This window comes from Mercenaria mercenaria, chromosome 13 (assembly GCF_021730395.1).
Source record: "Mercenaria mercenaria strain notata chromosome 13, MADL_Memer_1, whole genome shotgun sequence".
NCBI classification, from domain to species: Eukaryota; Metazoa; Mollusca; class Bivalvia; order Venerida; family Veneridae; genus Mercenaria; species Mercenaria mercenaria.
Genome location: NC_069373.1, coordinates 27869402 through 27886054, shown reverse-complemented (window position 1 = coordinate 27886054; position 16653 = coordinate 27869402). Strand labels below are relative to the sequence as shown.

Here is a 16653-nt window from a genome sequence, read left to right as displayed (position 1 = left end):
TGCCAGGTTGGTAATATTCGAAGCTTTTTAGCTTATCTGATTTTTTTTTTTTTTTAAATTGATGAGTTATTGTCATCGCTTGATAGGCGTCAACGTCTGCGTCAGTGTTCGCATGCTTTAAAACTTGCAACACTTGTTCAACATCAGTAACTGACTATGTACAGCAAGAAACATAACTCCATCCTGCTTTTTGCAAGAATCATGGCCCCTTTTGGAATAGGAAAATATCAGTTTTTTTTTGTTTGTTTTTTTTAGTTAAATTTTGCATTTAGGTCAACTTTTCTCCTTAAAGGTCAAAGCTATTGCTTTAATTCTTGGTGAAGGTATTCGCTGACTCTGCAAAGCAAGTACCGTAATTTTAAATTGTTTTTGCAAGAATTATGGCCCCTTTTGAACTTAGAAAATCATGGGTAGACAATATTTCTATTATACAGAGACAATAAAATCAGATGAGCATCTGCACCCGCAAGGCTGTGCTCTTGTTTTGTATACCGGTACTTACCACATATTTTCTATGCCATTTCAGCAAATTTCCTGGGCGTTTTTATCTTCTTATATTTACTTATAAACCAATTTGTGGTTCTTGCATTGTGCTCAGGTGGAATATGTCAAATGATAGGCATGCTAAATCTGCAACTATACAGATTCTTTTGGTATTAACACTGTTACAGTCACTGTGTGATTTTTGAGCCATCCAAAATTTCGTGAGCAAGGGTTGGATGGAGGCACTTTGAGTTGCCCTTGTATTTTCGTCCAAATTTATGTTGTGCATATCTCAAAAAAGGTATTTTACAAAGTGTTATCAAGCTCCATTAAGTGAAATTGTGCACCTTGCTAGTATTTTAATTTGGATCTCTCACAGCTGACCAACATTTTATTTTAAGTCTGTGTCATATAACAGTATTTCAGACAGTATTTGACATTAGAGATTATGAAACATTACAGGATTATTATTCAGAAGTTCTGTGCCTGCCCCCTTGGGTTTTGTTTGTGATTTTATTCAGCCAGACCAGAGTTATGGCCCTTCACTTAATAAAAAATATGCATAAAATGAATATAAAAGTTTGTGTCACACTTTATCTTAAAACGTATTTGACCACGGGTCAAAGAGGATAAATATTATTCAGCATGGAAATTTGTGCACCTAAGGTTTCATTCAGGATTTCTTTTGGTCATACTAGTGTTATGGGCCTTGATTAAGTAAAAAAAATGCATAAGTGCAAACAAGATTGAGTTGCCTGTATCTCAAGAAGTATTTGCATTAGAGTCAGAAAACATCAGGGGATTGTTATAACATGTGAACTTGTACATTTGGGTGTTCTGTTTGGGATTTCATTCAGCCAGTCAGGAGTTATGGTCTTTGACTTAGCGAAAAATACACATTAAAGTGATGAAACATTTATTATAATTGTGTTGCATGTATCTAAGATATTTCACCCAGAGTCATGAAACCATGATGTATAGGTGGACGGATAGCTCAGTGGTTTGCACACTGGCCTTCCAATCCTGAGGTCGGGGGTTCGATCTCCGGCAGCTACTCTGGAATTTTCAGAAATCGCTCTGTGTCTGTACTAGTAGAGGATGAATTATGCGCCTTGTGTGGCTGCATTTGAACTATGTAAAGCGCCTTTGAACGTGAAATTGATCATGAAAAGGGCGCTATATAAATCTGGTATAATAATAATAATTATGTACAGTGACAGGAGGTGGGGGCACCTGTGTCCTTTATACACACATATAGTTTTCAGTTTGGAACCACTCTTGTGTCTGCTTCTGGAAAATCCAATACTGGTGTCATATGAGAGGTCATGGTTGTGACCCCAGTGGGGCTCAAACCCACGACCCCATGAATGAGCGGTTGACACCTTATCCACTAGACTACCGCTCCCCGTTCCAGTTTATTAATTAATAGGCAAGGAAAATTGCCATGTTATAACATGCAGCAAAGATGCTGTTACTGTGCTGTGGTAACTGAGGCCATCTCCTGTGTGTCATATCCTGTATTTTGTGGTGTTTTCATTTTGTCAGATATACAATTAATGTCATTTGTCTTTGATAAAGCTTGCAAGACTGAAATTTAAGAAATAGAGTGACTGACAGATTTCATTTGGCCTATTTGATATTTGATAGACTCCCTATATACCGCTTTGCTATTTTAAAGTCTTTTTTTGTTGTTGTTGTTTTCCCCTTATTATAGTGCCAAATAGAAAGATGTTCATTCATGACAGACAGGTCTGGAGGAAAAAAATGAGATGTGTAATATTAAGTTTAATTAAAGAGAATGCAGACATAAATTAGTTTTTTATGATTCTATTCTGTTGTATAGTAATACCATTTTACGTAAAAAAATATTAAATTCATCAGAAACTTTAATTGAAATTTTACTGCAAAAAAACACTTTTGCCCATTTTGCAAATACAATCTCTCCAGATTTACATGAAAAAATCTTGCTGTTAAGTCTGATACTTTAAAATAAGCTGTTACATTCTTCAATTTCAATTATGTTCTTACATGTTTCATTTAAAATGAGTATAGAAGTGCTAGTATGCTTTAGTTGTATTTACTTTTTAGCTCACCTGAGCAATGCTCAGGTGAGTTTTTCTGATCGCTCGATGTCCGGCGTCTGTCATCCGTCGTCTGTCGTCTGTCGTCTGTCGTCCGTCGTCTGTCAACATTTAGCTTGTGTATGCGATAGAGGCTGTATTTTTCAATTAATCTTCATGAATATTGGTCAGAATGATAACCTTGATGAAATCTAGGCCGAGTTCGAAAATGGGTCATCTCGGGTCAAAAACTAGGTCACTAGGTCAAATCAAAGAAAAACCTTGTGTATGCGATAGAGGCTGTATTTTTCATTTAATCTTCATGAATATTGGTCAGAATGATAACTTTGATGAAATCTAGGCCGAGTTCGAAAATGGGTCATCTCGGGTCAAAAACTAGGTCACTAGGTCAAATCAAAGAAAAACCTTGTGTATGCGATAGAGGCGGTATTTTTCAATTAATCTTCATGAATATTGGTCAGAATGATAACCTTGATGAAATCTAAGCGGAGTTCGAAAATGGGTCATCTCGGGTCAAAAACTAGGTCACTAGGTCAAATCAAAGAAAAACCTTGTGTATGCGATAGAGGCTGTATTTTTCAATTCTTCTTCATTAATATTGGTCAGAATGATAACCTTTATGAAATCTAGGCCGAATTCGAAAATGGGTCATCTTGGGTCAAAAACTAGGTCACTAGGTCAAATCAAAGAAAAACTTTGTGTATGCGATAGAGGCTGTATTTTTCAATTGATCTTCATGAATTTTGGTCAGAATGATTGCCTTGATAAAATTTAGGCCGAGTTCGAAAATGGATCATCTCGGGTCAAAAACTAGGTCACTAGGTCAAATCAAAGAAAAACCTTGTGTATGCGATAGAGGCGGTATTTTTCAATTGATCTTCATGAATTTTGGTCAGAATGATTACCTTGATGAAATTTAGACCAAGTTCGAAAATGGGTCATCTGGGGTCAAAAACTAGGTCACTAGGTCAAATCAAAGAAAAACCTTGTGTATGCAATAGAGGCTGTATTTTTCAACTGATCTTCATGAAATTTAGCCAGAATGATTACCTTGATGAAATCTAGGCCGAGTTCGAAAATGGGTCATCTGGGGTAAAAAACTAGGTCACTAGGTCAAATCGAAGAAAAACATTGTGTATGCAATAGAGGATGTATTTTTCAATTGATCTTCATGAAATTTGGTCAGAATGATTGCCTTGATGAAATCTAGGTCAATTTTGAATATGGGTTATCTGAGGTCAAAAACTAGGTCACTAGGTCAAATTAAAGAAAAATCTTGTGTATGCGATAGAGACTGTTTTTTTTAATTGATTTTTATGAAATTTAGTCAGGTTGATTGCCTTAATGAAATCTAGGTCGAATTTGAATATGGGTCATCTGAGGTCAAAAACTAGGTCACTTGGTCAAATCAAAGAAAAAACTTCTGTATGTGATAGAGGCTGTATTTTTCAGTTGATCTTCATGAATTTTGGTCAGAATGATTGCCTTGATAAAATCTAGGTCGAGTTTGAACATGGGTCATCTAGGGTCAAAACCTAGGTCATGTCTAAGAAAATGCTTGTTTTATCACAAGAGACCAATTTTTTGGTCCAATCTTAATGAAAATTGGTCAGAATATTTGTTTCCATGAAATCACTAGGTCAAACATGTTTTACACTGTTATGGAGTGTTTCTTAGGTGAGCGACCTAGGGCCATCTTGGCCCTCTTGTTTGTACATACTACCTTGTTGCATGACATAATTTTACCAACTTCAACAGAAAATTTCCTGCAATAAAGGTGTAAGTCCACTTACGCCAATCTTGCATATAAAATTACTCCAGATTTACATGAAAAGTCATGCAATAAGGGCTTAAGTCAAATGTTTTAAAATATATTGTTATTTTGTCAAATTTCATTCATGTTGTTTAATGTTTCATATAACATGTCTAATATTAAGTGAAAATCTTTGGTAAATTTGTATGTGACTGAACACAGAAGAAAACAAAGTAGTTTTTTTCTTCTCTTGTAAAGTTTTCAAAAATGTAGTTACGCCCTTATTGCGTTGAACCCTCGAGGTCAAAGTTCAGGGTCACATTGGCCAGAAACAATTGAACGGTTTCAGACAATAATTCAAGAATGCTTGGGCCAAGGATCATGAAAGTTGATAGAGAGGTTAATCATGACCAGCAGATGACCTCTATTGATTTTGAGGTCAGCAGGTCAAAGGTCAAGGGTACAGTGACCCAGAACAGTTCAACCATTTCCAGACGATTGCTTGAGAACGCTTGAGCCTAGGACCACGAAACTTTATAGGGAGATTGATCATTACCAGTAGATGACCCCTTTTTATTTTGAGGTCAGTAGGCCAAAGGGCAAGGTCACATTGACCCAGAACAGTTAAACCCTTTCCGGACAATAACTTGAGAACGCTTGGGCCTAGGATCATGAAACTTAATAGGGAGGTTGATCATGACCAGCAGATGATCCCTGTTGATTTTAAGATGAATAGGTCAAAGGTCAAGGTCACATTGAACCAGAACAGTAGAACTTTTGTTTACAGTGAGCAAATAATTTTTGTTTCTTGTGCAATTACTGAATGCATCAAGGGGGGCATTTCGTGTTCTACGAGCTCTTGTTTGTTTTTATTTTATTTATTTATTTAATACACATTATTAAGAAACAGGACACAATTCTTAAACTTAAGCAATCTGAAGAATAGTGTATCGACATTGATGAATTTGTTAAATAAATTGCGATTTTTTGTTTTACCTGGAAAAGCCCCGATACTTAGCTTATGTTGCTATGATTTGTTTTATTTATGTAGCACTATATAGCTTAATGATAGAACTTTCAAAAATTGCTATCAAAATACAAAATAATCCAACATTAATATATTGATTGAGAATTGAAACAGAGATGGTGTTAAAATAAAAGTTAGTTTGTTTCTACAGGTGGTGATTTCTGTTCCCTCGGGTAAAAAAAAAAAAATTAAAGAAAATGTTGACTCACAGCTGAGTGTTATTTTATGATCAACAGAATTATACCCCTGAAAAATGAATGATCCTTATGATCCAGAAGACAACATTTATCATGTTTTCATCATCTATTTAAACAAGAAATTACATTTTTTTTTCAAAAGAACTTTTTCCATCAAATCTCCTTCTTGTATGAATATGAACTTGTTCAGCATTTAAACTATGCAAACTTCTTTCTCAGCAAATGTTGCAGATGGATAGCCCCTCAGATCTTACACTGTATAGCAGTTTTCTTTAATATTTGTGCCAGTTCAGTGATACCCAAATTATACGTTTGCAGACCATTTTATAGTTTTGTAAGGAATACTAAAAACAATTGGAATAAAAAAAAATTTGGACATCTATATACAAATACCCCGGTATATCATTTTGATAAAACAAATGATAGCTAAGAATCCGGAAAAATATGTAGTCAACACTGTGAAGATAAAATGAAAAAAAAAGTACAAAACCGTAGGTGCGTAACGTTAGTAACATTAGTATTATACTATTATCAGACTTGATGTATAGAAATATATGATTTTATTCCTTATTTTACATGGTTTTATTGAAAAATCAAACGGGCATTTTGCATGTTGTATTTAGTAAAGGGGACTTTGTCCCTAAAATGTGTGTTGTTCAGTGCTTTCTTATGTCATTGCAATTGCAAATTAGCATTTCTCTGTAAAGTTACGGTTCTGTTATACACATAAAGAATGAAACATGATTTTTATTTCCATCAATATTTCTCTTTGAATAAAACCTTGTCTCTATCAATATTTCCCTTCTCTCACAGGTAATAATGCCACAGGTTCTAACCACAGAGTTCCGCTTTCATGGAAATGTTATCATGAATAATTGAGTTATTAAGTTCACCTAATATTGACTGACATGCTTTTATGTTCTAGAAAGAAACTAAAGATTTCCAATATTGTCATTTAACACTTTTTTTATTGTTTCCCTGTAAGATGAATTGATTCAGCATTATGTGGTTTCCGGCCTCCTTTCAGTCCCATTGTGCTTGCAGAACAATTTCTAAGCAGGTGTAAAAAAGACTCCTCCATATTTAACAAGCGATGATACATAACAGGACCATGTTTTAATATATTTAAACATAACAAAGAAGTTATACATCTGCATGGTTCTGCTATATATTATTTCAAGTCTAACATAACTTTTATGTAAAAAAAAAATGGATGAAATAGAGAAATCAACTGAAGTCTAGGTAATATCCACGCTTAATAGTCCCCAAAACAATGTTCAGTTATGCATGGTTGCTGTAAAACAATGCTACATGTATTTCTACTTTTATTTATTTGTTTCTGATGTTCTATGAAACCTGTGTTTTTTTGTGTGGTATTTTGACCACATGTATAGAGGCCTGGTGTGTCAGAGTGTGACTGGGGACTGATATTACTCACTCTTTGGCGTGAGTAAATCAATTATTCACTAATTTCATGTTCCTAACTACAAAAACAACAAACAAAAATATAGGATACAGGTCTTAGTATTTGACAGCATTCCAATGTACAAAAAATACGAATATATTTGTCTTGCAAATGTCAGAATGTACGATTAGTTGTGCGATGTGTTCATGATCGGCCAGTAGAAGTGGGGTAAATGTGGTTATCTTTATCTTTGTACACCACTCAGCCTGAAAAGATACTATCAAAATTTAAGGCAAACATACAATCAGATGTACATGAAAATCTAAACTGTAAAAATGTGCTTTCTATTAGGTCCCGAATGAACCAAATGTTATAACTTGAACTCATCTTATCTAGAATAGTTAAACAACATATAAGATGGCAATTCTGGTCTCTCTCAGCTTCGTTGAATAACCACAAAATAAGAAAAAATGTGCAGTATGTAAAACATAACATTTTTTCAAGGTAAAATCAAAAATAAAATGAAAACTAGCTCAAATGAGGATAACGGCAATTTCCATTTGATAACGAAAGAATAACATTGCATGGGAAAAAACAGCATAAAATATATTGATATAGAATTAAATGCGTACTTGTGAATATTACTTTTCTAAATGTATATACCGAGTCTGGCATGAAGAATTCAAATGTTCTCATATAATGTTAAATGTATCTGCCTTTAAAGTTCTAGTAATACATGAATACTCAACAGTAATAATTATCAAGGAACTGTTCATGTCTAAAGACCCTTGAAATATAAGGTACGTAACTGTGAACCTTATTTTCTATCAGAACATAAAGGAGACGTAATGTCTGCCTGAGGAATCTCTCTAGAACTAAATGATTACTCTTGTTTAAATCACAGTCAAAAAGTCAAATCTGCCTTTGATATTTGAATACAGCTACAAGCCATCAGCAATAACTATTAAGAAACTTGAAATGCCTGTAAGGGTGGGTGGGAGGGAATAAACAAATAATCAAAATACTTGTTATGCTGTCAAATATTCAACCTCGAGTGAAGAATATCAATTAACAATCACTTATATAGTGCACTGAAAACATGAGAAAGTCGTGAATTGCAAGCAGAAAACGCGGGAAAATAACTACCGGGAATTGGAGACAAAATAGTTAGCAGACGATGAAAAACGTGAATAATTTTATATAGTTCAATAATAACAATTTATTTGGAAAATATCTTCTATTTATATCAATACCATTTAGATGGAAAAACACATACCGGTATTTTGAAGTAACAGTGTGACATAATTTGAAAAAAAAATCATGAAGAACATAAATGTTTTAATGCACATGTATTACTTTGTTAGGACTGACCAGGTTTTCACAAAATATTTTATAGCATTTTAGAATTGAAATTTGATTGTTCTTATTTTTGTGTCTGAAAATGAAGGATTTTTCATTTATTTTGTTACAAATTTTGTTAGTTTCATCTATCTAAAACATCAGACAGTAAACAAGTTGAATGAAAATGTTATAAATTTTTAACATTATCCTTTCATTTTAGAATTTTTCTTTGGTTTTATATATTGTCTTTCATGTAAAGAAAGTTTTCCTATCATAGTGTAAAACTATTTTCTGACCATTGGTATGTTTTCTATTTCTAGCACAAGGGGAAGTAAAGAAGAGGAAAACAGATGAACTCTTTATGTTGTTAGCAAGATAATGTTTTACTAGAATAACAAAAATAACTGAAAATCCAAAAATTGAACAAGGTCAGACTTGAAAAATATTGGAAATGTGGAACATGACTTGATTAACTCAGCAGACAGATGGACAGACAGATGTGTAGGACAATCATTACGATCAAGATAATCAAAATTTGTTGTTGTTGTTGTTGCTAATTATTAAGTTATTAACTATATGTAGAGACTGACTTTTTTCAATAAATCATGTCTTGATCTAGTAATAGATAATCCCATTATAAAGAGATATTCTATAGATCTTTTTTTATTTTTTTGTTGTGTCTTTTTCTTGTATTAATTATCTAGTTATTGACAATGAGATTCTATCGGCACAGGCTATCAACTAATTAATAGATCGGATTTCCAGCCAAACGTGTCCTGGTTTATATAAACTGTAACACAAAGTAAACCAGCATTGATTAATTAATCAGTAAATTAGTTACTTGATCAAACAATAGTACAAGAGTCTTTATCTGGTTGGATATCTTGACATTATTTACTAATCAATGGCTAACACTATAGGTATCGCACAGTAATAAGGCACTTTGAAATGTAAACAAACAAAACAATAGCATAAATCTAAATCAATACACTACGTTTATGATGCAAACAGTAATTCCTCGTTGACCGAGCAGTAACGGTATTGGTGTTGTACGTTTTCATCGGGAGTTTGATTCCCAGACCCATAAAACATTTATTTTTAAAACTGTATTTAATTTATTTATTTTTTCAGTACGATTCAACGAAAACAACAAGAGTTGGTTAATCTAGTACTAACTTGTTCACTAACTTATATATGTCACGGTTAACACGTAATTATGTTTAAATACGCATCATCTTTAATATGATCTAATGTTTTTGAAGCTTTAGCGAATGAATTAGAAACTAGAGAAAAACAAACTTACACAAAGTATGTAAATTAAAATGCAAAATGAAAAAAATATTGGACGGATGCATGGTTCGAACCATCAAAACTATCGCTACAAAATGATTACAAGTCAATCCACTCAACCTACTGCGCCGTCAAGGCAACTATTCAACTTATTATGTCCCCCACCACACAGTGGTGTGGGAGACATATTGATTTACTCCTCTGTATGTGTGTGTCTGTGTGTCAGTCTGTCACAAATTTTATCCGCACTCTAAATCAAAAATTTCTCATCTGATCTTCACTAAACTTGAACAAAATGTGTTTGCCAATAAGTCCTCGGCCAAGTTCGATAACTAGCCAAATCGGCCTAGGCACTTGGGAATTATGGCCCTTGAAACTTGTTTTTGATAATCAAAGCACTGAAAGTCTGATAAGGCAGTTGAGGTCTTGGTGCATGGTTGACTCATATTCTACTATTCAGATGATTAGGCAGTTGTGGGAGACATGCGCTTTTCTCAAAAGCAGCTCTAGTTCCTATACCAGATTCTTTTGTTTTAAAAGAGAGTGCTAAGTACTGATTGTTTATTTACATGTTGCTAAAAATAAAAACGCTGTAATACTGTGCGGTACTTATACATGTGAATACAAGTAAGAGATACAAATAAATCCCAAATACACATACATACACAATACAAGTAAGATTTTGGGAACCATTTTTTCCACTTAGTAACTGTGAATGAAAATATAATTGCAGCATATCAGAGAAAAGGCCTTTTTTCTTTCTATACTAATACAAAGTCTATATTATGTATAAAGTAAGGAATATATATAATTGTTCTATTTTCTTTATCTTTCACACTATTATATTTTTTAAGTGTCTTTCGGACTCCATTCTTTCCACAAAAATCAATCTTTATGAGGCCTGACTTTTACTGTCATTGCTTGATGAGATGTATCTGTACTCAGTATTTTAATAATATGTGATAAAACATATTTAATATAAAAAGTTGTTTATCCAGATTTTATCATTTACAGTTACAGATATTGCCTATTTCATGACAATTCGAAATCAGTTTCTCAATTTTTAGCTCGACTATTCGAAGAATAGTAGAGCTATTGGACCCAACCATGCGTCTGCGTCGGCGTCCCGATTTGGTTGTTTTTGTATGTAAGCTGGTATCTCAGTAACCACTTGTGGGAATGGATTGAAACTTCACACACTTGATCACTGTCATGATTTGACATGCAGTGCAAAGATTCAGTCACTCTACTTTGCATTTTTACAAAATTATGCCCCTTTTTCAACTTAGCACTTTTTGGTTAAATTCTTATATGTAAGCTGGTGTCTCGGTACCCACAAATGGGAATGGATTGAAACTTTACACACTTGTCCACTGTCATGAGTTGATAAGCACTGTGCAGGTTCCATAACCCTGTTTCCCATTTTTAGCCCACCATCATCAGATGGTGGGCTATTAAAATCACTCTGCGTCCGTGGTCCGTCCGTCATTCCGTCTGTCCGTTAACAATTTCTCGTTATCGCATCTCCTCAGAAACTACTGGGGGGATTTTGACCAAACTTTGTCAGAATGATGTATTGGTACCCTAGTTGTGTCCCCCTGAAAATCAGACTGGTTCAACAATTTATGAGTGAGTTATGGCACTTTGTTTATTTCTATATTTTACATAGATTTATATAGGGAAAAACTTTGAAAACCTTCTTATCCAAAACCACAGAGCCTAGGGCTTTGATATTTGGTTTGAAGCATCATCTAGTGGTCCTCTACCAAGATGATTCAAATTATTTCTCTTGGGTCAAATATGGCCCCGCCCTGGGGGTCACATAGTTTATAATGACTTATATAGGGAAAAACTTTGAATAACCCCTTGTCCAAAACCACAGGGCCTAGGGCTTTGATATTTTGTATGTGACATCATCTAGTGGTCTTCAACATAGATTGTTCATATTATACCCCTAGGGTCAAATATGGCCCCGACCTGGGGGTCATATGGTTTACATAGACTTACATTGGTTAAGGTTTTGTATGTAAGCTGGTAACTCAGTAACCACTTGTGGGAATGGATTGAAACTTCACACACTTATTCACTGTGATAAACTGACTTACATTGCACAGATTCCATAACTCTATTTTGCTTTTTTACATAATTATGCCCCTTTTTCGACTTAGAAATGTTTGGTTAAGGTTTTGTATTTAAGCTGGTATCTCAGTACCCACTAATAGGAATGGATTGAAACTTCACACACTTGTTCACTGTCATGATCTGACATGCACTGTGCAGGTCCCATAACTCTACTTTGCTTTTTTTTTTAAATTATGCCCCTTTTTCGACTTAGCAGTTTTTGGTTAAGTTGTTGTATGTAAGCTGGTATCTCAGTATCCACTAATTGGAATAAATTGAAACTTCACATACTTGTTCACTGTATTGATCTGACATGCACTGTGCAGGTCCCATAACTCTACTTTGCATTTTTTCAAAATATGCCCCTTTTTCGACTTCGCAGTTTTTGGTTAATTTTTGTATGTAAGCTGGTATCTCAGTATCCACTAATGGGAAAGGATTGAAACTTCACACACTTGATCACTGTCATGATTTGACATGCAGTGCAAAGATTCAGTCACTCTACTTTGCATTTTTACAAAATTATGCCCCTTTTTCAACTTAGCACTTTTTGGTTAAATTCTTATATGTAAGCTGGTGTCTCGGTACCCACAAATGGGAATGGATTGAAACTTTACACACTTGTCCACTGTCATGAGCTGATAAGCACTGTGCAGGTTCCATAACCCTGTTTCCCATTTTTAGCCCACCATCATCAGATGGTGGGCTATTAAAATCACTCTGCGTCCGTGGTCCGTCCGTCATTCCGTCCGTCCGTTAACGATTTCTCGTTATCGCATCTCCTCAGAAACTACTGGGGGGATTTTGACCAAACTTTGTCAGAATGATGTATTGGTACCCTAGTTGTGTCCCCCTGAAAATCAGACTGGTTCAACAATTTATGAGTGAGTTATGGCACTTTGTTTATTTCTATATTTTACATAGATTTATATAGGGAAAAACTTTGAAAACCTTCTTATCCAAAACCACAGAGCCTAGGGCTTTGATATTTGGTTTGAAGCATCATCTAGTGGTCCTCTACCAAGATGATTCAAATTATTTCTCTGGGGTCAAATATGGCCCCGCCCTGGGGGTCACATAGTTTATAATGACTTATATAGGGAAAAACTTTGAATAACCCCTTGTCCATAACCACAGGGCCTAGGGCTTTGATATTTTGTATGTGACATCATCTAGTGGTCTTCAACATAGATTGTTCACATTATACCCCTAGGGTCAAATATGGCCCCGCCCTGGGGGTCATATGGTTTACATAGACTTACATTAGGAAAAACTTTGAAAATCTTCTTGTCCAAACCACAAAGCCTAAGGCTTTGAAACTTGTAATGTAGCATCATCTAGTGGTTCTCTACCAAGTTTGTTCAAATTATCGCCCTAGGGTCAAAAATGGCCCCGCCCCGGGGGTCAAATAGTTCATATAGACTTATATAGGGAAAAGCTTTTAAAATGTTCTTGTCAATAACTAAAACATTCAAATTTGGACCACATGTATATTTTTGAGTGGCAAGATGAACCTTGACACGAGTTGACCTTGATTTTGACCTAGTGACCTACTTTAACATTTTTAAGGTACAGGCTTCAAATTTGGACCACATGCATAGTTTTGTATTCCAAAATAAAATTTGACCATGATTTTGACCTAGTGACCTACTTTTACATTTCCCAAGCTACAGCCTTCAAATTTGGACCACTTGCATAATTTTGTGTACCAAAATGAACTTTGACCTTTACATTGACCTAGTGACCTACTTTCACATTTTTAAGGTACAGGCTTCAAATTTGGACCACATGCATAGTTTTGTATTCTGAAATAAAATTTGACCTTGATTTTGACCTAGTGACCTACTTTTACATTTCTCAAGCTACAGCCTTCAAATTTGGACTACTTGCATAGTTTTGTGTACCGAAATGAACTTTGACCTTTACATTGACCTAGTGACCTACTTTCACATTTTTAAGGTACAGGCTTCAAATTTGGATTACATGCATAGTTTTGTATTCTGAAATAAAATTTGACCTTGATTTTGACCTATTGACCAACTTACCTACTTTTACATTTCTCAAGCTATAGCCTTCAAATTTGGACCACATGCATAGTTTTGTGTACCGAAATGAGCTTTGACCTTTACATTGACCTAGTGACCTACTTTCACATTTTTGAAGGTACAGGCTTCAAATTTGGACCACATGCATAGTTTTGTATTCCGAAATAGAATTTGACCTCGATTTTGACCTAGTGACCTACTTTTACATTTCTCAAGCTACAGCCTTCAAATTTGGACCACTTGCATAGTTTTGTGTACCGAAATGAGCTTTGACCTTAAGATTGACCTAGTGACCTACTTTCACATTTCTGTAGCTACAGGCTTCAAATTTAGACCACATGCATAGGATTGTGTACTGAAACAAACTTTGACCTTGACATTGACCTGGTGACCTACTTTCACATTTCTCAAGCTACGGCTTTTGAATTTGGACCACATGCACAGTGTTGTGTACGGAAATGAAATTTGACCTTGAGGTAGTCAATAAGTCTTGAAATTTGGAACACTCAAAAATGGCACATTGGTGGGCGCCAAGATCACTCTGTGATCTCTTGTTACAAAATAATGCCCCTTTTTCGACTTTTGTATTCAGTCAGTTGACTAGGCTGTTGAATAGTCAAGCATTGCTGTCCTCCACAGCTCTTGTTTACTTTGAAAAAATAAAATCTGTACTATAAATGACATGTTTTATGAAAGCTTACAAGACAGTTACAATAAAAAAAATCTGCTATGACATTTTTTACATGCAAATTATGTAAATATTGATAGATATTGTATTGTTACTGTCATTTTTTGTGTTTAAACAACGAAATTGATTGGGCTGACATTTTTTTGTATATATTACATTTGTTACTGACTTTGTGCATCTTGCAAAGGTCCTGCAATATAGTTTTCTATGCAATTTGAGGATTTATTTATTTGCAATATTTTCCAGTGTTTTTAATTTTCAGACTGTTCCTTTAAGGAACTTCAGGTGTACATTATGAAACACCTTTTATGGCATTTATTTTCAAAGTTAACAGGGAAAACTGATGTCAGTTTTGCATTCTAGCATTGGTCGGTCAAATATTCTGAAGATTTTGTTCGGATGATCAGTTCATTATACATGTAATTGCTTATTGCCCACCGTTCTCACTTATCTTTGAAATTAGCACTGAAAAGTGAAAGATCAACATATGTCTTTAAAAATGTATCTTCCTTAGAATTCACCATATCACTGTTTTACTTTTTATTTACAAATACTTCTGATTCTCTTTTACAAAAATTGGGATGGATGCCCAATTTAAGTCCTTCAAAATTGATTTATTGTAAATCTAAAGCAAGGCTTTTATTTATGAAAAAAAAAAGCATCTTTCTACAGTGTCCGTCCAATACAACCTTACATAATTATTTGCATTTTGAATATTGTTGATAAGATATATGGTGAGTATACTGTTGTTATGTGACTTTTATGTTGTGTTAATATTTGATACAGCACTGTGATACAGAGTATTTGCTCTTTCTTTAATTTTCTTTTTAATTTTAGTTTTCTCTGATTGTTAATTTTCATTATTTATTATATCATTTTCGTTGGGTGTGGTTGATAGCAACATTTCCATATATAGCACGTCTTTGAAATGAGACATTTCAAAATCTGTAATAGAGAAAAAATATTTCAAACTACACAGTGACAATTCTTTGAAAGAACAATTAACATTTAGGCGCAAAGTGTTTTGGAGGTTGCTGGCATGTCGTAGCCAATTAAGATTCATACTTTAGGGAGGATTTTTGTAATGCTTTGACATTTTTGTATGAGTCTTTGACTCTAAGGTTGGGAGATCAGAACTTATTCTATGGTTTCAGATAAAAAGTTCCAGAAAACTTAAAGACTTTTGTGTTAATAGTAACCATTCTTTTTCTCTTAACTACAAATTCAAGGGCTCTGATACTATAGATAGTGCTTGCCTTTTCCTTTCTAAATATTAAGAATTAGCCACATTTTTGTTCAGACTTTTTATTTTTGTATATATTGGATCTAAATATGAAGTAATACCTTTAATCAAAGTATGCAATAGTTGTAAAATTAGTTTGTTATTGTAAGGATATTCAACACTGAAAGCCTTCCTTGCCAGCTATTTAATTCTGATTTTATAATTTTAAATCATAAAAGTAAAAGCAATTGTTCACTCATTAAAGGGATATACAATGTATAAAACTGAAACATAAATAGCAATGTAAGTTTGATCAAATATTTACTTATGTGTCACAAAAGATAGTTTGAAATATAAGTTTGCCGTTGTTTGCATTTAAATATACATTGTATATAGTTTTGTTTGTGAAAAAAGAAGAAAGCATTTATATAACTAACTATATTTATAATATGCAGCGGGTCTGTGAATATGTTTTCCTTTTTCAATAAAAGTAACATCTACAAAATATAAGCTTCTTTATTGATTTTACTGTAGGCATGAAGTCACTTGTCTAGGGTTGCACCCAATCATGTCCAATGATGTGCACTTAATTTCAGTTAAATCAAATCTGTATTGTTAGATGTTGAATGAAAGTTGTGAATAATTACAGTATACTGTATAACCCCCTGATAATCAACCTTATAACAACTCCTCTCAAATAAACACCCAGCTTCCCATATTTAAATAGTCATTTTTGTCAAGAGAATACCAGCACATTACTGGTTGAATTATGATTGTCAAAATTCATTTATTGGGTATTTGATTTCTAATTTTTGTAATTAAGGGAAAAAAAACCTCAATAAACAGCACTTTTCCAGACTGGTTTGCCACTTGATATGATAGATGTGTATTTACTGCAGACTGAAGTACCAATATAAGGATGTCCAGAAAAAACACCATCCTACTGTCTGCAGCAGTAACTGTTACCATGGTTACAGGTTAGCATTAAAACAGGATAATA

The 16653-nt window shown here is 34.0% G+C and overlaps 1 protein-coding gene across 2 annotated transcripts in view; it reads left to right on the top strand.

Annotated features, from left to right (window-relative positions):
- The window catches only part of LOC123530466 (trichohyalin-like), a 149832-nt gene extending 133650 nt beyond the window's left edge, over positions 1-16182 (top strand). For both annotated transcript variants that reach the window (XM_053521380.1, XM_053521379.1), the window contains one exon: positions 8608-16182. In XM_053521380.1, the coding sequence (XP_053377355.1) occupies positions 8608-8622 (15 nt within the window). In that variant the 3' untranslated portion in view covers positions 8623-16182. The remainder of the gene's footprint in view (positions 1-8607) is intronic.
- The last annotated feature ends 471 nt before the right edge of the window (positions 16183-16653 follow it).